Below are 24,577 nucleotides of genomic sequence, written 5' to 3' on the forward strand. Positions count from 1 at the left end.
TCAGACTTCATCAACTCTGTTTTTAAAATTTGACTTTGAAAGAATTAAACTAATCATGTATTGCTGTGTCAAAAGCACAATAAGATACCACTTCATATGAACCAGAATGGCCATAATAAAAATTAAACAAAAAGACAACCTAACAGAAAAGAGGGGTTGGTGAGGCTGTGGAAAAACTAGAACACTTGTACATTGGTAGTGGAAATGCTCTGCTGTGGGAAAGTCTGGAGCCCCCACCCAAAAGTTAGACATGTGACTCTGCAATTCCATTCCTATATATGTACGCAAAAAAAATTGAAAACAGGCCCATGCATGTGAATGTTTGCAGCTCTGCTATTCACAATTGCCAAAAGGTGGAAATAGCCCAAACGTGCACCCATGGATGAGCAGATGGACAAACACATGGTGTACACACACAATGGAACATTAGCAAAAAAAAAAAAAAAAGAAAGAAAAAAGAATAAAGTATCAGAAAGTATCAGGACATGCTACAACACAAATGAGCCTTCAAAATGTTAAGTTAAAGAAGCCAGACAAAATAATTCACACATTATATGATGCAGAATAGACCAATCTATAGAGATGGAATGAAGAGTGGCAGGTGCTGGGGATGGTGGCCAATGGGGAGAAATTGCTTAATGAGTAAGTTTTCACTCTGTAGTGATGGAGGTGTTTTGGAACTAGATAGAGGTGGTGGTTATGCAATATTGTGAATGTAGCAAATGTCACTGAATTGTTGTGTTTCACTTCAGTAAATCATTAATTTTATTATTTTATGTTTCTTGTGGTGCTAGGGATCAAATCCAGGGCCTCATGCATGCTAGCCAAGTGCTCTATCATTGAGCTACAACCCCAACTCTAATAAATTGTTTTTTAAAACAATCTATTTCCCTGGAGAGAATGTCACAAATAACAAAATTTTATTGCTGAAAGAAACCTGCTAAATCAGTTGATTAGTAAAAATTTCCCCAATGTAATAGAATTTGCTCATGGCTTTCCCCTGAAGTCAGGGGTAGAACAAATCTCTTCTGGTTTGTTTTCCTTATTCATAAGCTTCATACTAGGAAGCAACATAACAGAGGTGTATTATGATCAATCTGTAAGTGATTTTTTTCCTGGAAAAAGTGCAGAGAGAAATTTTTAAAATTCTCTTCAGACTCAAGAATATGAATTCACTACTCATTGCTTTAGTACATCTGGGACCCACCCAGACAAAGGCGAATTCAAGTAAACAATTTTAGTTTTTCACTGTCAACTCTCATTTACCTGACACAGATGTATGGGTAATTTTTCTTGATGGAGAAAAAAGACCTAATTACTCCATGTGGTTTTAGAGTGTCCTGTGGTTTAGATAATGCCAAAGCGTTTACTTCACAAAACAAATGTCAGTCTGCAATGCTCTTATTCTACTTTGCTTCCCCTTGGGTCCTTCTACTTTTTCTTTCACATCTTCTGCATCTCCACACCCAACCCCATCTAGCAAGTCAGTAACAGAACTTAACAGTATAACCTTCTTTTGTAAATAATGTTACCTTCCCTGAATTTTCTCCATCTTTTCCATTTCTCCAGCTCTTTTTTTGTTGTTGTTATTCAACATATGCAAGAATATGGATTTTATGAAACTCCTTTAATTATAAAAACATCACAAATTAAAGCACTATCATAAAAAACATTATAATTATAAAATATTATCAACATGCAATATATATTGCTCTACTTAAACAAAATCTTTTTTCCAAGAGGTTTTTTCCTTAAGTTGGACTCCATCCAATACCTAGTATGATTTAATCCATTGGCAATTCTTTTTGAAAAACTACCCTTTTAATGAGTAATGCCTTAAATCTACTTGAGGATATTTTAATACCATATCAAGAGAATCTAATAACAGAAATTTCCATTTGCATCTGAATGGTACTTTTAAACGTAATAACTATGGGACTTAAAGAGATGGATAGCAAAGACTGCATATGCCACTCCAAACATACAAAGTATTAGCTGTTTTGGAACTTGCCTTCCATGGTCTGAATTCATATGTTGAAATCCTAACCTCCAAAGTGATCAAAGTGATGGCATTTGGAGGTGGGGCCCTTGGGAGATAACTGGGTCCAGAGAGTAGGACCCTCATAAGGACACTGTGTTCGTTTACTTTAAAGTAGAGACAAGACAGAGATGATCTCTCTCCCTGCCATGTGAGAACAGGGTAAGAAGGCAGCTGTCTGCAAACTAGACTCTCACCAGGAGCCTGACCATGTGACCCCCTGTTCTTGGATATCCAGCCACCAGAGCTGTAACATAAATGTTTTGTTTTTTAAGCCATCCAGTTTATGATATTTTGTGATAGCAGCCCAAACTAAGACATGTTTTGATAATTTCTTTTTAAATATATATTTCTGGACATCAGTATGATAACTCTATAAAAGCTGCTAAATAATGTTTTCTGTAGCTGTCCTCAAAGAAAAAATTCACTTGCTTCATGAAGGGTCAAGATACTAGAAAAGAAACAAATTTCTTAAAAGAATAGTGAAGAGGTCTTTGCATACTGGTTGACTTTTCAATAAACAGCAAAGTAGATTTTTCTAAGAAGAACAAAAAGCTGAAAGTTTACTTTTCTTCCTTAGTCATTGCAAAATACATGGCATTTCTCAAGCATCCTCCTCACAGAAGACCTTGCTCTTGCCAACAATTCTGCAAGACATGCCACAAGAGAAACATCTGCTTTCCACATTTGGGACCACTTCAGCCCATTTGGCAACAGAAACCTCAACTAAGGTCAAACTGCTGTAATGACAGTCTCCAGCACCACTGATGTGGCTCCAATATGGAATGAACTGGGGGTGGGGGGATGAACTAACTCTAGGATGTGGTCTCAAATAAAATGTCAATGTTCCACAAGCAAAATCCTTTTAGAAAGAAACCAGAACAATTTCAGTAGCTGAGAATAAGCCATAAACATTCTGCTTTCCTCTTCCACATTCCACAAACCCTACAGAGAAGAGAATGATTAGTGCCTGCATAACAACAAAGAAAGCCATTCCTAGTGTCTGAGAAAATATATATATATTAAGAACTGTATTATTTTGCTAGGGTTTTCATAATAAATACACAGATCATATTTAAACAACAGAAATTTATTTTCTCATTGAAACACAAGTCTGAAAGGATATGCAGAACTATCTTGCCTTAGGAGGTCAGGAAGTAGCACATGGGGCTGTGAAGCTGATTCACATGCAAAAGAGACAGCCTCACTAAGGCTGGGCAAGGAAACCCAAGCACACCCAGGGAACTCCAGTGGTCAACCACCTGCACGTGCACTTGCCACTCTGGGACCACTGGCCTGACTCTCTGGATGGTGCATTCCTCAATGGTGTGCCCACACTCCTGTTCTGTTGGTTCTTCTTTCAGAACATGCCTTGCAGACTCATTACACCAGGCAAGGTCAGGTCAGTGGTTTGTTGTCTCCAAGAGTTCAGTTCTGTGACAAGGTCTGCTGGGAGGTCTGGCTAACTGGGTTTGAACTTGGCAATAAGAAAATCACAGGCCCTTCAAAAACAACTTTTCAAACTTCACCTCAGTCCTAAAGTTGTGCATTTCCTTGCAAGGAAATAAGCTCAAGAATGCTTCCCTTGTGTAGGGGATACAATACACCTTTTTAGTAGTAAAATAGGTTCCCTTCTAATTTGCTATTCAAAAGGAGTCTAATTAGTTTTGCATACTTATAGCTTCTCTTTGGAAATCTAAGAAGCTAAATGTTCTTGGCTCTCAGCTGAATCCTTTCTATCTCTAAGCAACAGTCCATATCCAAAGGCTTTTCCTCAGACATGTTTTACATTTTCTTGGCCTATTACTGTAACTTTAAATACTACACAGAAGATATCACTCATTTCTCAACTGCCACTTGTCCCTACAGTTATTTTTATTGGAATAAATTATTTAATCTTTTGTTCAGGCATATATAAGAATATCATAGTGTCCTTAAAAAGTCAAGAACAGCACACTTAGAAAAGAGCACGGAAGTCAGCCTTGCAGACTCAATTTGCCTTTAGCAAGTGGTGGCCATAGACTGAAGTCCCAAGGCCTGGGGCAAGACAAGCCCTCTTCTGAAATCTGAGACCTGAACTTTCTAAGGCTACAAGTTGTCATAAAACAGGAACAAGTCATCCATCTACCCATAGTCAGTTCTTCATGAAAGAAAACAAGCAGAACTTGGGTGGCATGCTGCTAGTATTGAGGAATAGATAAGTAGGGGAACACAGGGCATACCCATATTTCCTTCAAAAATCACCAAACTAAAAAGCAGATGCTAGTACTGTTAGGTAGGAGTTGAGAAACCAAGATGGAGGAGATAGGGTGTTAGAAAGAAGCCACTGGAGGACAAGACATTCCATTTTTCTCTTCTTATATTTGTAGTTAAATTTTTTCCACAATGTTTCCATCCTCAGGTTTTTCCCAGAAATGTAATTTGCTAACAGAATACATACAACACCCATTCCTTCCATTTCTGCATCTTTTGGTCCAGTTAAGTGCTTTTATTATCTAAGTAACAGTTGCAAATGTTTTTCTAATCCTTGGTAGTCCAGGACACTGTATTTATGTCACCCTATTCAGTTTCAAATTTATTTTATTTCTATTCTCTGTGTGCTAATATATACATAAATACATTTAATTTCAAGTATTATTTCTAAATTAGTTTTTGAAAATTTAATCTGTTTGGTTTAGAATTGTCAATTCTCTCATATTTTTCTCCCTGTCACCCCTGACCCCCATGGACTTTTATGGTAACAGGTTCTATGATTTTATTTTATCTGAGGTTTTTTTTTTTTTTTTTTCTTTTTCCTACTCTCCCAAGCTTCTTTTTCTGCCCTTCTAAATAAAGTTAATAGATCGACTGTTGACACCTGATCCCTAAGTTGAAGCCTGCCATCTGTATCCTACAATGATTCACTGCAGACAGGATTCTCAGCCTGGGATCTGATGACACTGAAAACACAGGATGGGTTTTGCTGACTGCAGCCATGTTTCTTCACACGTGGGCACAGCTCACCTCCTATCACTGGAAAGCAAGAGATACTTTACCTTACAGACCACTCGGACCTAGAATTTTTTTCAAATTACATTTTACATGATTTAAAAAAAAATATATAGCAAAATATCTAACGTTCTAAACATGTATGCAGAGATCTCTAGAAATACCAGCCTTCTTTTTTTTTCAGCACAATTTATTATCTGGTAATAGTATTTGGGTACATTAATAGGTATTTGATTTAACACCATGTGACTTCTCTTGAAACAGAGCAATCCAAAAAAAAAAAAACTTCAAAATGTGCAATAGCAATAAATATCAAACTTTCTGGTCTAAAATGTATAAATATAAAATATCAGTCATTTCTGAAAACATCTTAAGAAAATCCAGCAACTACATGTCCATGGGCAGGTGTCTGGTGTTGATGGTGCTTATAATGGAACATATCACCTCAGATCCAACACAGTTATTTTTATGTCTTTAACCAACACGTGTTTGCATATCTAGGAAAGAAAAAAATTGGTTTTACATTACAATGTTTAATAGATGATTCTATTTAGGAGGAAGTGCAGATTTCCTAATTGAAAAAATTTCCTAATTAAAAAAATATTTCCAATTAGAACAAATATTATTATTTTATTCATTTTTAACAAGAGAGTATTTATAGGTTGCCAAGTAGATTCCATCTTAAATAAATTCTGATTTCTCTAATGTTTCTCTAATATTATAGCCAAAGAACTTCTAAGCAAACTGAAAGAAAAGACGTAATCAAATAATGTTTTGGGAGGGCTATGCAAATCTACCCAAAAGTACCATTATAGTTTTAATTGGTTATGAAAAAATTAATTCATCCAAATCAAGCAGAAAGGATTCATGAGACACTTAATATCATTTTCTGTAATAACTGTTGGCTTATTTGGACACTGAAGAAAATGTTTAAATACCATACAAATAAATAAATATAAAGGTAACTTTATGCATAATCAACTATTATGGAAATCCTAACATTTTGTTATAAATAAAGTAATAGAAGAAATCAAAGAAGTACAAAGATTGATTTTCTGAGATAAAGTTCTGAACTAAGCAGTACAGTGTTTTACTCCATATCACACTGCTGTAATTTTTCTCCTTTCGAAGAGAATTGGGGGTAGTGGGGAAGAGGAACAAATAAGTACCTGCAAAAATAACTAACACTGTCTACTCACACTGAATAGCCTGGGGTCCTTCGTGTGAGGATGAAAGCCCTTCTTTTTACAAGCAGAAACCTCAAGCATGCCAGCATTGGTGAGCCTGAAGATGCCAGTGCTAAATTTCAGGGTTAAAAAAAAAAAAAAAAAAAAAAAAAAAAAGGTATAAAATTCAGGACCTCTTGGGATTTCCAGAAGCTTTACTGGAGTGACACAGCATACATGGTTCTTAAATGGGACAGAGGAAGAAAACGCAAACTAGGAATTCCACAGTGGTTTTTCTAAACCAATATTTCCACGACTGGTCTAGAGGAGAGAAACCTAGGAGGAAGTAACAATTTCAAGCACCTGCAGGACCACAACGGGGGCAGGCAGCTGTGCTGTTGTGTGAGATCAGAGGAAAGTCCCCCTAGAGAGGAAATTACAAGGGGCAGATATTTCTAACTTTTCTTCCAATGGTAGTGCTACTTATAGCAACAGCAGCTATTCACTGAGTGTTTGCTCTGGTACCCTGCACTGAGCTAAGCACTGCACATACACCATCACCTAATATCACCTTTGCATCAATCCATTATGGGCAGGTATGAGGGACAAAGAAGCTGAAGCTCACAGGGGTCAGGCGTCTATCCTACAACTTGAGGGTCAAGTCAGGACTCCAAAATATCTTTGATTCCTATGACCATAACTACTCTGCAATATCTTATCTCCCCAAACTAAGAACATTTTGGAAGTAATGAGCCTAAGTCTGGAGAACTTCTTGTGATAGGACATAATACAACAGAAAACCAAGTTCTTGAAATTTCTTGGAGTTCTTGAAAACCAAACTGCAGTAACAACCCTCTTAAGTGTTATCCACTTCAAGGACCTTAAAAAGCCAAAGGCTGCAGAGATACTGGCATTCAGGAGTCAGCTGCCACACATTTCTTTTTCCCAAAGGTCACAAGCTATGTGTAGACACACATGGACCCAAGAGGCCAAAACCTTCCTTGGGCTCCCCTCCAGTTACACTTACTCTTTATGCTTTGGTGAACAAACAATGGCAATAGCCTCTGGCAACATGAGCTGATAGGAACAGTGAGTGTGAAGATCAACACTGGACAAGAAAGCAGTCTGGGTGGGATGTGTCTGTAAACAAAAAGAGGATAAACTTATTAGGGCAGCTGAGGCTTAACCATGGTCATAGCCTATTCAAAAAGAAAATTCCAATTGATTAGCTTTTTTTTCTATTTTACCGTCATTAATTCAATAAGATCTTTTTTTCCCTCTGTATGATACTGGGAATTGAACCCAGGGATGGTATAGTCCACCATGGAGTTACATACCCTATACTATTGACTCTTATTCTGAGAAAGGGTCCACACAGTTGCTGAAGCTGGGCTCAAACTTTGCATCCTCCTGCCTCAGCAGGAGTCATTGGGATTACGGGTGTGTACCACTGCACCCAGTCAAATAAGGATTTTTTAAAATATTTTGCTGACATCATCTTTCCTTTATGCATTCCTATTACTTGCTTATTTGGAATAACTGTGATTTTTTGAGAAGTGACTCCCAGGGTGTTATCTACTTTCTTCTTGTTAGAAAAGAGCTAGAAAATGACCTTGCCAGAGGTTTCAGATAGATTCTCATTGATCATCTAAACCCATCCATGATACTTATTTTATTATTTCAATTTTACGTACAAGAATCTTGAGACTGGGAAAGGTGAAGTAACCTCATTAGTAGCTGGTAAGGGGCAGAGCTATGACTGGAGACCTTAGATCATATGCAAAACCATGGAATAAACGTATTTGTTGAATATTCCACATGTTACTGTATATCCTTTTATGGATCATCATTCCCTATAAATAGAAGGTTTATATTTATATTCCAGGTTGTTAAAGATGTTTGGGATCATCATGCACAGCAACTGAATAATCACATTAAGAGAAAGAAAAGGAGAATGCAAATCAAAAGAAATCTTTCAAGTTCCTGGGTAAAAAATTCTGCTTATCAGAGGCAAATGAGAGGTTCATATTTGAATATAAAAAAATAGATGCATATATAATGACTTAAAAATTCACATTCAAACCTAATGATCCATGAAAATAGAATATGACCATTTTACTCAAGAAACAAAGGTCCCTGATATACACTATCTGGGTCTTGGCTCCAAGACTCACTTGGTAAAAGACACAGGGAAGATTACATAGCCTCCCCTTGCTCATTTCATCATCAATAAAAATATATGATAATCATTTTCTTTATGGAATTGGTATAAAGATTAAATGGAACAATCTATGTAAAATTCTTAGAATAGTGCCTAGCACAAAGAAAGGAGCCAAAGTTATTAGCTGTTATTAAAACTCTGTTTTTGTTATTTTAATGTTGTTATTATCAACTAAGGGGCACAGGCCCATAGTAATAGCTTAATGCCATTACACAAGCAGGGTATGTGGTAGAAATACAAGATTTTAAAACTCTTTTCTACCTATTTGTAGAACAAAGGTAAAATCACATGGATATTTACAGAAAGATACATGTTCTACAAGGAAAAATAACTCTTGGCCTATAAATTACCTGACTTTCTGTGTGTACATGTGTTTGTGGGCACATGTGTGTGTGCACACGCATGTGCTACATATTTACCTCAGGGTTTAATGCACGTTAAGTATGCACTCTACCACTGAGCTACATCCCTAGCCCTAGCCTAATTTAAAGAACCCAAATACTTAATAGAGGCATGAATAGAAGGTCTAAAGCCTATTATCTGACAGGGAATGCTTTCTTTGAGTAACAGAGTTTCCAATGTCTTGGTGAGAAAATAAGAAGTAGTCAAAAGAACTATTGTGCTGTGGAGGCAACAATCAGATAGTCAAACAGGCAAATCATTCTGCCTGTCAATTTATTTTCACACTGTACACCACATGATTCTCTGACCCTTCATTTCTGCCAAGAGAAGTCACTTCTATCCAATGAGGACAGCTCTCCTAGAAGGATGGTGCTCCCAGTCCCTGACTGCATGGAACTAAAAATGATGATGATGATGATGATGATGACGGTGGTGGTGGTGGTGATAGTGATGATAGTAGCAGCACATGCCATTTATAGCAATTGAATAATGTGCCAGGCTCTGAACTAATCACTGACTGTGAATTATATCATTGAATTCTCACAATAACAAGATGAGATCAGAGCTATTATTATTCTCATTTTATAGATGAAAAACCTGAAGTAAGCTAGAGAGCAATTCATTGAAGCTCATTAAGCTACTCAAGTCAAGAAATCTAAATTCTAATCCAGGTCTGTCTGATTCTAATTCAGGCTTTGCTTCCTATGACTAATTTATATCTGAAAAAAAGTTAGCTCTGGAATTGGTTATTATTATGCTCCATCAATACCAGCATAAAAATGTTACTATAATCATTGAGATTTAAAAATGCAACATATTCCTATTTTCACTGAATCATGATTTGATACAGAAAAATAAATTAAAAATAAAAGTTCTAGAATTCTAGAATTATAACAAGTTCATTACTTAAACAACTTAAATTCATTATGGTACATTCTGTACACAGAAAATTATAGGAAAAAACATGTACTTTTAATTTGGAAATTGTTTTGTGAGATAAACTACCACTGACTTGTTAACATAATGTGTGATTTAAAGGACTATCATTTTTAATTTGTTACAATTTCTATACTACCATTTGTTTTGCTTTAAAATGCATTTTTGTTACAGAAATTATGTTAAACTAAATACTGACTTTCTAAAATAGAGTAATTTTCAAGCAAACAGTAAGGCTTATCACTTACTGTTAAGTAAAGCAAACAGACACATGGAAAATTTGCAAACTCTTCACGGTAAATAAATTCTTGCATTTGAGGGGCAGTTTATATGTTTCAAAGGGATTTTACATCTGGTAAAATCTGCTCACACAAATCTGGTAAGAAGTGAGGGCATTCATTAGCCACATTCACTCAATGAGGGAACCTGCAAATAAAGAGGTTAAAAGCCCTAAGAAGACGTAGTAATTTACAGGTGGAATGAGAATAAAGTCTCCTCTGCCCTCCTAAATCACATAGTACCAAATAATTGAGATTTGTCTGTGAATGTTGACCCTACCCAGTGCTTTTCTATAAACAAGAAAACATTCTTCAGGGACTCTCACCTTCACCCAAAACGTGCTCTGGAAATCTTAGCAAGTATGGGATGACTTGTGCGCACCCATATGAATGATGGTGTTCTCTCCAAAATTCATGCTAAAGCTTAGCCAATGTAACTGCATGAAGAGGTATGGCCTTTAGGAAGTGAATATTAGCGTCCTTCTAAAAGGGTTCAAGGTTGGAGCGAGTGCTATCTTGCTCTTCTGCCTCCTAACATGTAAGGACCTAGAATCAAAGCACCATCTTGGAAGCAGACAGCAGCCTTATCAGATACCAGTGCTGCCAGTACCTTGGACTTTCAGCCCCCAGAACTATAAGAAACTCCTTATAAATTCCTCGACCTAAGGTATGTTGTTATAGTAGCATGAATGGACTAAGACAATATCCCAGGTCCCTGCATAAGACCAAATGGAAAAATAAAGTATCATCCCCAATAATAACAGCTACATATTTTTCTGAGCCCCTAGAAATATATGTTATGAAATTCATTGGCATGTCTCATTTAATATCCAACATGACATGAAGTCAATTATTATGATCACTTAAGTAACTTGATGAAGCTCCTATAGTAAATTCTTAGTAGAGCTGAGATTTAAATTCATGTCTAATTGATTTGCAAACACTTTCCTGCTCCTATGATGGCCTGTTGGATGGTAGAACCCAATATTCTTGGGCCTACCCCTTCAGCTATTTCATGGCTGTTTATACTCATATATTCTCTCTCTCTCTCTCTCTCTCTCTCTCTCTCTCTCTCTCTCTGTCTCTCTCTGTCTCTGTCTTTCTGTCTCTCTCTCTCTTCTTGGCCTATAGGGTCAGTGTAGTGATGTGAATGAACCCTATTTGATATATACAAAAACTTCTTAATAGAAACATCTTCAGAAATTTCTTAGACTCTAATTTAGACCTGCAGAAAAGGGAAAGAAAAGATTGCAACCATTTAGTCAAATCAATAAAAAAAAATCTGACTAGCCTCCATTAGACTATGTGAAATCATCAGAAAAAGTCACCTAATTTCCAAACGTTTTAGGTTTCCTTTCTCAACTTTGGATGGTACAAAAAAAGTACAAAATACCCCTCTTCAAATCCAGATTTGAGCCAAGTGCAATGGCACATGCCTGTAATCCCAAGTGGCTTGGGAGGCTGAGACAGGAGCATCCCAAGTTTGAAGCCTGCTTCAGAAACTTAGCAAGACCCTAAGCAATTTAGTGATACCAGTCTAAAAATAAAAAATTAAAAGGGCTAGGGATGTGGCTCAGTAGGTAAGCACCCCTTGGTTCAATCCCTGGTACCAAAAAAAAAAAAAAAAAAAAAAAAAAAAAAAAAAATCCACATTTGACAGACTTAGATAAAGCCTAACACTGAATAAAATGCTTTAATATGATGGTATTTATCATACTTGAAAAAATGCAAAGAAGCCTATTTAAGTTAAGCTAAATTTCTTCAAGGAAGAAAATAATATTCCTTATAAAATAAAGTGAAACCCAACAAGTCAAACATACGTGGATCCATCCCAGAGTGAGGAGATCATGTTGATCCTGAACATTGAATAATTCTTCTACATTTTCCACGTCACAATAGTCTGGCCCTGCAGACTGCTTTGGCACAATCACATGGGTAATAGTAAATTCGTTATGTGTCTAAAAGACAATTAGCAAGAAGAATAATAAACATGTGTCTAAAAGGCAATTAGCAAAAAGAACAGTAAATAGTAAATAGTAAAAATCTGATGGGAAATGTTTTGCCACAAGACTGGAGATTTCACTTACAACCTGGTTCCCCACTCACCCCTCCACACTCCACCACAATTATAAAAAGTCACAAACATAAAAATGGACTCTTTGCCCAAAGTTTTGAGAGTCAATTGTTTAGAACCTGAAACCCACTTTCATAATAGAAAATCTAGCATAAAAGAAAATAACATCCTGGAAAGTGGGAGGGTCAAAACAATTTAGTTAATAAGTAATATCTTGACACATTAGATTTACAATGGATAAAATCAGAACAAAACAATGGCATGTTTGTTTGAAAGGGAAGATGCTACTTAAATAATTTTGTAGTGTTACTGAAGCACATTTCTAAGGGTCATGCAGGTTGATGGTTTATTTTATTAATTGTATTTAATTTCTCTGAAAAGACTTATGACTTTCTTCTAATACTGAGAAGTCTCACTATATCTTCCAGAATGAAGATGATATTTTTGGTTTTCACAGTTAAAGAAAAAAAAAAAAGATAAACAAATTATCACCCTCAGGTAAAAGATAAGAGATGACTTGAAGCTCCCAGGTGGTGAGGGGATCCTTGGACTAGAGTCATTGGAGCTGAGGAGCTGTCTTGGCCCAGGCAGGTTGGCGTCTCCATCCTCCTCCACCACTATCCTCTCTCTAGCCTTAGGACCTTCCTGCAAATTGGGCAATGTTTCTTCTGCCTTGATTACAACTGTTCCTTCCATTCCACCCACCCCTTTGAAGGCTGCTCTATTCTTCAGGGCTGCTCTATTCTTCAGTCTTAGCTTTGACACCACCCCTCAGGGAAGCCCAGCTCCACATCCTCACCCACAAGGTCAGGTTCCCCAGTTACACATTCCTTTGATAGCCTGCACTTTCACTGAGAGCACTTGGTCCCACTTAGTTATCTAGCTGGCTCTTCACAAGCAGGGACCAAGACTGTTGTAGGCTGCTGAATGACTAGCACAGTGCTGGCACATATACTTAGTAAATGTTGATGCAGACGGAATGAATAATGAATGAATGAATCAACCAATCAACCACACCAACATAAAATGTAGGGGAGGAAACTTCCACAGTCCTCAGTCCCCTGAAGGGCAACAGAGGGGACTATGGGTGGAAGATGATGATCACTCAGTGCTCATCGGAGGTGGCTTCCCCTCTCCTGGAGGAAAGTGATGATAAAACACTGGAATTTAGCAGGAGGATGCATGCTGAATAAAACATAATGTTTAAGCTAAATATTGAGGACTGAAAATGTGCCTGAATCCAGAAATTTAACTGATAACCAGAGCAAACTACAAAAGAATGCTTCCAAAGACACATTGCTCGTCTTTGTTGTGGTAAGAAAGCAAGCCCTGGATTAGCTCCATCTATTTTGACATTGCCCTTTATTACATACTTCTGGTAACATTTCCATAATAAAACAGAACCAGTGTTTACACAACTTGGTTTGCCAAAACTATTGCTTTGAACCAAAGAAAACAACAAAATTCCAGTTTTATTTCACCTGCATCTGAAAAACAATGGCAAGTATACTGCAGGTGAGAACAGATAGAAAGTCAATTATACGAACAGATCACATGGAAAACTAACAATGGTGAAGGAAATAAGATTTAGCACACAAGATGAATTTGGAAAACTGAATACTTGTGATCTCCCATTAACAAAGATTTAATTCATGGCTTGATCAATTCTTTCAAACAGGCCTTTATAGAGAGCTCCTGAAATTTTACAATCCATTTTCTCAGATAATTCCATGAATAATGATTATAATTTTAGAAGATTTACATTTTTAAGGTTAATTTCATAATATTTACAACTCTTAGCATGCTTTTATTCTGCTCTGCATGTCACAAGGGAGTTCTAGTACTATTTGAAACATCATGTGCAAAGAGATCTAAAAAAAAAGACCATACCAACTTTCCGCAAAGTATTCCACAGGTTTCTATTCCTCTTATGGTGTTAGATTCAGCCAGTAGCAGAAATTTGTGGCAAAGATCTTTTGATAAGACTACACATCTCAGTCCTTCAACCACTAAATCTGAGACACAGAAAAAGGGAAAAAAGTGAAACACAAATCTCCACTTTCCACATTTTATTTAAAAACACTTTAAACATTGACTAGAAGGAAAGTAAAATTACATTTCACATATAAATTATTTTATAAACAAAGTGGTAAAGTGCTAGTACAACATTTTTGTGCCCTGGAACAACTATCTTCCATGGATGTGTATTTATTTTGGCACACAGCAAATATAACATTAAATATGCAGGTTATAGAAAATGCATCTTGTATCTCTTAAGACATGGTATAAATATTTGGGCTGGGGTTGTGGTTCAGGGGTAGAGTGCTTGCCTGGCATGTGAGGCACTGGGTTTGATCCTCAGCACCGCATATAAATATGTAAACAAAATAAAGTTAAAAAAAACAGTCTTTAATGTATTTACTAGATGTTGCTTATGTCCTAAGGAAAAGCTGGTGATCAGTAAGGAAAAGCACATTTTTTGGAATAATCAGCAGTAAATTAGCTAATAAAATGGTTGCCTGTCATAACACTCTGAAAATGATAACAGAAACTCCATCTGACAGTGTCTGCCAGGAAGAGATCTCTGATTTTGGAAACTAGCCAACATTGATCTAACAATACTAAGCAGCACTAATTGTTAGCAGAAATGCATATGTCATTTGGATTTTAGCTCTTTATGTGTATGAGACCCTGGGGTGCTAAACACCCCACGAATTAACACTGTATTGTTGAGCAAAGGTCTGGACAAGAAATTCTCAACATTTTCCTTTCCTCTCTGGATAAGCATTTACCTTAAAAATGCATGTGCTTCTTGATTAAAACACAAGGAAGAAAAAATGCTTGGAATTCTCATTCAAAATCTATTCAAGGACAAAATTCAGTCCTATAATATTTGTTCTATTATCGGGCTTGTTTCCTGAAATTTAGCAGTATGGAGATTCCTTAGAAAATTTGGAATGGAACCACATTTGACCCAGCTATCCCACTCCTTGGCCTATACCCAAAGGACTTAAAATCAGCATACTATAGTAACACAGCAACATCAATGTTTATACTAGCTCAATTCACAATAGCTAGATTGTGAAACCAACCTAGATGCTCTTTAAAGAAACTGTGGTATATATACACAATGGAATATTATTCAGCCATAAAGAAGAATAAAATTATGGCATTTGCAGGTAAACGGATGGAGTTGGAGAATTCATGCTAAGTGAAATAAGTCAATCCCAAAAAAAAAAACAAAGGTCGAATGATTTCTCTGATAAGTACATGATGATACATAGCGGGGTGGGAGGGAGGCAAGAATGGAGGAAGGATGGATTGTATAGAGGAAAATGAGGGGTGGGGATGTGGTGGAGGGAAGGAAAAATAATAGAATGAGACAAACATCATTACCCTATATACATGTATGATTACGCAAATGGTGTGACTCTACTTCACGTACAACCAGAGAAACAATAGTGTACTCCATTTGTGAACAATGAATCAAAATAAAAAATTAAAAAATGCAAAAAATTAAAATAAAGTTAATATATAGTATAAGTCAGAGAGTGCTGAAAGCGTAATCTGCAATTCACACCATTTAATGTAGGGATTCTACCATAATTAGTAATAAAATGAAGAGACCTTCCAAGATGCTACAGGAAAATGGTTCCATCAGGGAGCATCAGAGTCTTTGCAGGAGGCATGTCAGCACTTACTCTGAACAGCACTTAGAGTAGCCGCGGGCTTTAAGGCCCTGTTCACTGGAGGAGAATGGCTAGAATAACTGGTTGCATCACTTTTGTTAGGCTGATCTGCAAATACATTCAGCAAGGAATTGTTCTGGTGTGTGGAAAAGCAGGACAGAGCACTTCCATCAATCTGCTCCGACAGTGTAGGGGTCTCCTGACTTCGCATCTGGCCTCGAGCCAACTCTTGCCTTTTGAGTTGATCTTCGAAAAACAGAAACTGCTCAGATTCCAGCTGCTGCTGGCGCATCTGAGCAATTCGCCTTCTTTCCGCCTCTATCAATCTCTGATGCTCCAGTTTTTTCAGTATTTCGGCTTTATATTTGTTCTAAAAATGTGGTTGCCATTAAAAAAAAAAAAATGTTAGTTCTCAAGACAAAATCATCAAACTGGGATGAGGCACTATCAATCTTCTAGCAGACAGAGAGCCTGATACTCCCACAGGGACACTCACGAAACACTGAGGAAAACACATATCATAGGAAACATACATCATAGAAAAAGTCCCTTAATCTGATCAAGACAGCTGTTCTAAAACTACTCATATTTTACCAGAGAAAATCAGGTTTCTGCCATTTCCCTACGCTTCTAAATATTGGAAAATCAATGTTAGGGTTGTTGACTCAGCTTGCCTGGCCAGACCATATGGAACAAAATATCTCACCTCTAGACTGTTCTGCTCAGTCTAGCAGCCATTAGCCACATGTGATTATTAAAATTTAAATTATTTGAAATTTTTTAAAAATTAGAAATTCAGTGCCTCAGTCACACTAGTCACATTTTAAGTACACAATAGCTATCTGTGACCCATAAATTGGTCAGTTTCTTCTTTTGATTCCTGTCTCTTAGATATCATTATCATTTTTACTCTTTATATAATAATGATCCAGGAACAAACCACCTTTGGTGCCATAATTAAGTTTTACCCATAGGGTTAGCTGCTCTATCCAATGTAATAGTGACTGTAATGATTAAGAATCAAAATCACATTTCCAAGACCTACATAATTAGACACATCAGAAAACACACTGTTCCCTCTACTTCCTACTGCCTCTGTCCATCTGAAAAAACAAATAAACAAATAAACAAACAACAACAACAAAAAACCCAGCCATCTGGTTCAAGGTTACATTGGCAAAAGTTGGTCAAAAGCTCTATTTAAGTCTCTGCAGCAAAACTATTTTCTAATGCATTGCTTTATTAGATGTTGTAGGGAAAGAAAAATACCACATCTTTGGTGAAAATGCTTACTTAACCTGGACACCAACATGAATTTTTTATTGATTTCACATCACTGCATTTTTAATTTTTAATTTAAATGCCTATGGCATTTGAAAAATATACAAGTGAAATTCAAAAAATATGTAAGAAAATAGTCATGAAATAAATGTAGCAATTGAACTTACTTTGCTTTGCAAATATTCTTGGTATTCTACATTGTATTTCTTTAAAAGATCCTTTTTCAATTCATCTGTCCTTGGGAACGCAATCTCCTTCAATTTCTTTTAAAAACATATGTACATATCTATTAGTAGAATTCTCAGTATACTCCTTCAGATCATCAGCTGAGAAAGAAAAGCAGCTGGCATATGTATTAGAAATCAAGACAAGAATAACCAAAGATGATAGCAGAAAAATAAGTCTCTCCATTCTAGGACTCCAAAATATAACTTTCAGTAGGAAAGCTTTTTTAAAAACAAAGAATATATATATATTCCTTCGTTAGACTATTGATTCCATCGGTTAGATAAGCACTTTGTTTAGGCAGGTGCTTCACTTTTTTGGGAGTAGGTAAAATCATTATTTCATATGTAAATCACGCAGCATCATAATTAAACATTGGAGGATATTTGAAGGGTAGAGATTCCTAGACAAGCCAGAGTATAGAAGGCAGCTGAATCATACTTCATAAAAATAGATTCCAAGGCCTAATCACAAATCTACAGAATTAACATAGAGAAAGGATTGGGAAATCTGCATTTCAAACAACTTCCCCCCCAAGTGATTCTTTTTTTCTGCAGGGTCGGGGACCAGGTTCAGGGATTGAACTCAGTGCCTCAATTTTGCTGAGGCTGGTTTTAAATTCACCGTCCTCCTGCCTCAGCCTCCCAAGTTTCCAAGATTAGAGGCATGTGTGCCTGGCCCCAGAGATTGCTTTTTTTTCCCCCCTTATTTTATTTTTATGTATCATACAGTGACATAGTAGAGTTGGGGCTGTGGTGGGAAGGAACAATTAATTAAATATGCACAGTTTATATTTATAGGCATATTCAAATAGTCAAGTAGTAAAACTATTATACCTAGTTTACTTGCATTGTTTAAAAGACTAAATAAGATAAAACTTTTAAGGACTTTAGAAGCCAGTGAATCTTAATGGCAGGAAGATCTGGGAAACCTGATATGGTCCAAGCACTACCCTCCTTTTCGCAAATGAAGAAGCAAAGGCCTCACTAGTGACTATGTAGAAACCCAAGTCTCCTGCCTCTAACCAGGCTCCTTCACCAAAATTTTTATTCTCTTAATCCTTTGTCATTCAATTCATTCATTCATCTACCTATCCATTTATTTAATAAAGTCATAAACAAGAGAAATGTATGCAAGTTTTCTCCTACCAATAAAAATATGAACAACTCTCCATTATAGGAAAAGAGTCACCTTGGCAGCCTGGGACTTTTGGTTTCCATACAGAACTCTCTGAGGTTGAATGAGTTGGGGGAAAATGCTATATAAAGACATGGTTATGTGTGAGTACAAACATTTTTAAAAATGTAGATAAACATTTGACAAAATTTTGAGTTCTGCTTCCAGGTAGCCTCAGGCTTCACAGGACTAGTAGGAGACCTTTTATTCCATATGATAACATAGTTTTCAAAAGTCATCTAAAATTTTATGCTGATTGCCTTTGTATACATTACTGTAGCTCCTTGTAAGATCAACACAAACTATTTAAGAGGAATTAATGGGAAACATTGTACATGTTTATTCAAAAGGATATATTCTCAGCTAAACATATTGTAGTGAACGTTTATTATAAATACATAACAGTCTTTCTTTTTCTTGAGAATATTTCAAGCAGACCACCCTGTCAACATTTTATCTTATATAAGACCAGTTCTCTAAGAGGCAAACAGAGTCATGTGTCAATTAAGGATGGGGACATGTTCTGAGAAATGTATCATTCAATGAATCTGTCATTGTATGAACATCATAGAGTGTATTTACACAAACTATGGGGCAGCCTTGATATCACTAGGCAATATCACTTAATGGGACCAGCGTCACACAGGCCATCTGTGATGGTCTGAAGCATCATTATGCAATTATGACTGTAGTTAGAACTTTGTGGCTGCTTTAAAAATCAACACTGATTTTCAAATTGTTGGGTTCAGGGCTATACAGATTAATCAAAACCAATCAAAATGACTACCTCAAACAAGCACAGGGAAATATATAACGATTCTCTTGGTCTCTGAGAGGAAGTGTAAAATAATCCCTTCTTCATCTCATAAGGTGATTTGAGCACATTCTTTGTCTTTCTTTTTCCCCCAACAACAATTAGAGACCTCACAGTGGCTCAGTCATAATCATTAAATGTCTAAGAAGAAATCGAAACAGCATGCCTAATGGAATGATGCTCAAAATCTCCAGAGGAAGAGATGGGGAGGAATGGAACCGGGTGGGAAATCAATAATAGATACTTATGGAACATTTGATCCCACAGCGGAGAATTGATCCCACAATACCTTCATAATATCCTGCTTTTCGGGCACTGCACATTGCTGGTAATCTCGGTGGCTAGGAAGCTTTTCTACAAACAAGCTAGAGAAAAAGAAAACATATTCTTAGCATTATATGGCAGCAAAAGCCCAAAGACAGTGTTATGGTTTGGACCTTTAAAAGCTCATGTTTTAAAAGCATGGTCCCCAATACAGCAAGATTCAGAGGTGGGGTTTTTAGGCAATGATTAAATGACGAGAGCTAAAACCTCATCAGTGAATGAATTCACTTAATGGATTAACAATTTGAATGAACTACTGGGTGGTAACTGTAGGCAGGTAGGGCTTGGCTGGAGGAAGCAGGTCACTAAGGTCACTAAGGGTACACCTTTGGGAATTACCTCTTGTCCTTCCTCTTTTCTCTCTCTCTCTCTGCTTCAGCTTTCCTCCACCACACCCTTCCACCATGATGTTCTGCCTCACCTCAGGTCCAGAGCAATGGAGCCCTGTGAACACAAACTGAATCTCTAGAACTGTGAACCCCAAACAAATTTCTCCTTCTCTAAGTTGTTCTTGTCAGGTATTTTGGTCACAGCAATAAAAAGCTGACTAACACAGATGGTTTCTGAGAATGAGCATCTTTTTCAAAAATGACATGCTTAATAATTTATTGTTTAACATGTAGTCTTTCCATCTATCTTTTCAGTAAAATTGGCATGAGTATTGTTTGGCATTCCAGAAGAGTTAAATTCAACAAGTTAACCACTGAGGCTAACAGAGTTAAGGTCAAGATACATTTTCCTCAAACAGACTGAGTCGTTTTGGTCTCTCCCAGGTCCTGGACAGTCGATCCCACCAGAGTCCCATCTTTTTTATGTGCATAAGAGTTTGGAAATATAAATCCTTTATCACCCTTGAAAAAGACTCAACCAACCACTGGTAAATCAATAGCACCATAATGTATGAATCAAAACTCTTAACTGAAAATTCAAAACTAAGAGAAATGACGACCAGAATCCCTAGTTGGTTAGGAGGTGTTAATTAGGAGTTATTTATTTGTCACCCCTTTTGGAGGAACAAGATACAGCAGAACTAAAGGTAAATCCTTGAAACCAGGTGCATGGCTCCCAGATAAAGTGAAGATACTGTTCCTATAAGGGCAGGAATTCTTTATTGTGCACTGCTATGTCCCCCAGCCTGAAGCACAGTATCCAGTTTGTAACAGAAACTCAATAAAAATTTGTAAAATGATCAAAACGGGCTATAAATAGTATTTCCGACCAACAATTATGTGATACCCTGCGATTACTGATTCTGTTATTTACAGATCACATATACATATTTATCATCTCATTTCATCTGATAACAAGGCTATAGGGAAAACAGGAATGGTAATATTGTGTCTTTCCCTTCTTACCACACTTGGGATTCCATAGGTGTGTGTATAAAATGGAGAAAGTAAAAAATAAATATTATTCATTGATAACATAGTTCAGAAACAAAAATTTCTGGCAAGTCTTGGCTGTCAGTGGTGGTAGGAAACTTTCAATTTCATATTTATTGCTTAACTTTATAAAAACAAGTGATTCACCCAGGTAGGGCAAAGTTTTCTAACCATTACTTAAATTTCCAAGTTAAATTTTATTGTTCACTAACTTAGAAGAAATGTATAGATTATTTAAACCACTTTTAACTTTGCTCTTGGTAGAATCATGGAACACAGTTTTTAAAACACTTTCTTTTCGATTTCTAGAATGTTCGCAGGGTAAGTCCCCAACTAAATTTGTGAAATTATAAGGTAAAGAAATACAAATGATCTACATGATCATTATCTACATGATCTAACTTACATGTGAAATTTTAAGAAGTCAAACTCAAGAAAGCAGGAAGTAAAACAATGTTTACCAGGGGTTGGGGACAGGGAGGGGGTTAGGGAGGTATTGGTCAAAGGACACAAATTTCAGTTAGAAGGAGTAAGTTTAGGAAAGCCCACGTTCAACATGGTAATCATAATTAATGCACTATACACTTGGAAATTACCTAGAGAGTAGATTTTAAATATTCTTGCTACAAAAAATGGTATTTGAGGTAATGAATATATTAGCATGATTTAGTCATTTCACAATGCACATATATAAACATTATAAATACATCATAAGTATATATAATTGTCAATTAAAAGTAAAATTAAAATTAATATATAAACTAGTGAAATTAATCAACATGTGACTTTTAATTAAAATAAAAAATAAGAAGTTCAGCTTAGATTAAATAATTATTGATAACAGTAGATTTGGTTTTTTGGGTTTTTATTTTTCCTAGTACGAAGGATTGAACTCAGGGGCACTCAACCACTGAGCCACATCCCTGGCCCTTTTCTGTGTTTTATTTAGAGACAGGGTCTCACTGAGTTGTTAGGGCCTCACTAAGTTCCTGAGACTGGTTTTGAGCTTGAGATCCTCTTGCCTCAGCCTCCTGAGCCACTGGGATTATAGGCATGCACCACTCCATCCAGCTAATAGTAGATCCTTCTAACGAGTTAAGTTGCTAAACTTGTAAGAAAACTCCAAATCCCATTTCTGTTATCTCTTACCAAGGATATGTTACCAAAAAATACCCAATGGGAAATGACATTTTTACATGGATGGCTAGTTTGAGGTAGCCACTTTCATTCAACATTTTGAAAACCCTTTTATACATACAATTCTTACATAGTTAAATTGCCTTTTCTTTAAAGAAAAATACTAAGGACTAAATGAAATCACTATATCCTTGCCCTGAACCACATTTTTCCTAAGTTCCCCAACTTGTCCCCTAGTCTCAACCCACCAGATCAAATTTTTAAAATGCTGATGGCATGTTTCAGGTGCTATGGAAGGAGCTGTACTATGGCTCATCCTCTTAGAAAGTTTACATTCCAATGAGGGAAGAATGGCATGAAATGAGAAATGTTACTTTTGAGGAATGAGACATGCAGGTTTCCAGGCTGGCCTAGGGAGAGCCTAATCTCTCCCACATAAGCCTCAGAGAAACTGTGTAGATGCTGTAAACTTCTTAGTAACTTAAAAGCCTGGATAGTTAATGGTCTTGTAAATAATAAAATTGGTTTGAGGCAGGCATGGTGGTGCACGCCTGAAATCCCAGTGGCTCGGAAGGCTGAGGCAGGAGGATATTGAGTTCAAATCCAGCCTCAGCAAAAGTGGGGTGCTAAGCAACTCATTGTGAATCTGTCTCTAAACAAAATACAAAATAGGGCTGGGGATGTGGCTCAGTGTTCGAGTGCCCCTGAGTTCAATCCCCAGTATCAAAAAAAAAAAAAAAAAAATATTGGTTTGAATGTGAAAAATTTCCTGCTACCTAATTGTCCACATCAATATCTCATGGAAGTATTTCTCCAGTTTTCTTATTTTAAAGGCCTGGAACAGGACTTACGTTATAAATTTATTATAAAGAACAAAGGCATTTTCCAAGTTTCCTTCTTCCAAATACACAGATGCCATCCTCTCCATTTCTACTCCAGACCTGAAGTAGCGGCGTGGGGTAATGTCTTCACTGATGGTGATATTACAACCCAGCTTGCTGAGGGCCCGGACTCGCTCTTCTGGGCTCAGAGAGACATCTGTATGGTCAGGCATGGCAGCTAACTTTTTCTGCAAAGCAAAATTGAAGTTTCTGACTATAATAAGTAAAAATATGACTGATTAGTGGATGTATTTTCTATACTAAAATCTGAAAACAAGAATTAAGGGTATCTTTTCATAAGAGTTAATGATGCACTGGGCAAGGTGGTGCACGCCTGTAATCCCAGCGTGGGGAGGCTGAGGCAGGAGGATCTCCAGTTCAAAGCCAGACTCAGGAAGAGTAAGGCCCTAAGCAACTCACTGAGACCCTGTCTCTAAATAAATTACAAAATAGGGCTGGAGATGTGGCTCAGTGATTGAGTGCCCCAGAGTTCAATCCCTGATAACCACCCTTAAAAAAGTTAATAATGTGAGCCTGGCACAGTGGTGCACACCTGTAATCACAGTGATTTGGGAGGCTGAGGCAGGAGGACTACAAGTTCAAGCCCAGTCTATGGAACTTAGCAAGACTCTCTCTCAAAATAAAAGATAAAAAAGGATGAGAATGTAGCTAAGTGGCAGAGCATCCCTGGGTTTTATTCCCAGGACTGCAAAGAAAAAAAAAAAAAAAATAGAGTAAGAGGGTTAATGATATGATCAAAACAAAATCTTTTTGCAACAACAAAAAACACACATACAGTGTAAACAAACATTTTTATTGGAGTAAGATTTCTTTTTAGGTTTCAAGGTACCATTATGTGGCAGTTCCTAGATCTGCTAATGTTTCATGTCATTTTAGGTAAAATACCACTGACCATAATATACCTGTATATTTATCTCCAGTCATGCTGAGCAGGGCCTAAGAGGAATAGGATGAGAGGAATTCCTGCCATTGTAGAACTCATGTCATTCTACCATGGTGGATCTCTAGGAGGTAGCTTGGATTCAAAGTTATAATCAGGGTTTGATCTATTCTAGCATACATTTTCTTTAAAAGGAAGCTTCCAGGGTCTCCCTCCCTCTTCACTGAATAAAAGGAAAACCAACCAACAAAAAAAAAAACTCCTATGGAAGCTTTTCCAAGCATAAGAACCCAGACCCCCATATTTTTTAAGTATAAAAAAACTGAGATCTCCACATAACGGCAATTATGCTGTTAATTAGTCCTTGACTGAGAAAATAACAATACCAAATTACTAAGAAAAGTCACATATTAATTACTTAATAAAAATATTTCTATCTGGAAATTCATACCGTGTGTATATTTAGGAAAACTACTCAATTATTCAATAAGAAATCAAAGCTTCACAAAGGATTAGGGTAGCGTTAGGGTTAGGGTTAGGGTCAGCAAATTCCATCATTTCATGCTCCCAAACAGAGCCAACCCAGTGCAAATTTAGCTGCCGGAGGCCTTCTTAGTCTATTAAGAGTAGATTGTAAGTCTGACTACATTGCGGGCAGAGCCCT

The 24,577-nt window shown here is 36.7% G+C and overlaps 1 protein-coding gene across 3 annotated transcripts in view; it reads right to left on the reverse strand.

Annotated features, from left to right (window-relative positions):
• Positions 1-4,783: 4,783 nt before the first annotated feature.
• Stambpl1 (STAM binding protein like 1) overlaps positions 4,784-24,577 on the reverse strand; it is a 43,924-nt gene continuing 24,130 nt past the window's right edge. Inside the window, exons 3-11 of one of the 3 annotated variants that reach the window (XM_047553679.1) lie at positions 22,983-23,200; positions 19,578-19,653; positions 17,241-17,336; positions 15,805-16,162; positions 13,994-14,118; positions 11,850-11,987; positions 7,220-7,332; positions 6,226-6,325; positions 4,784-5,050 (exon numbers count right to left, since the gene is read on the reverse strand). In XM_047553679.1, the coding sequence (XP_047409635.1) occupies positions 5,048-5,050; positions 6,226-6,325; positions 7,220-7,332; positions 11,850-11,987; positions 13,994-14,118; positions 15,805-16,162; positions 17,241-17,336; positions 19,578-19,653; positions 22,983-23,200 (1,227 nt within the window). In that variant the 3' untranslated portion in view covers positions 4,784-5,047. Of the gene's footprint in view, positions 5,051-5,104; positions 5,524-6,225; positions 6,326-7,219; positions 7,333-11,849; positions 11,988-13,993; positions 14,119-15,804; positions 16,163-17,240; positions 17,337-19,577; positions 19,654-22,982; positions 23,201-24,577 lie in introns of those variants that run through there. The other 2 variants (XM_047553678.1, XM_047553677.1) reach the window with 2 other exon arrangements.

Source organism: Sciurus carolinensis, chromosome 5, assembly GCF_902686445.1.
Source record: "Sciurus carolinensis chromosome 5, mSciCar1.2, whole genome shotgun sequence".
NCBI classification, from domain to species: Eukaryota; Metazoa; Chordata; class Mammalia; order Rodentia; family Sciuridae; genus Sciurus; species Sciurus carolinensis.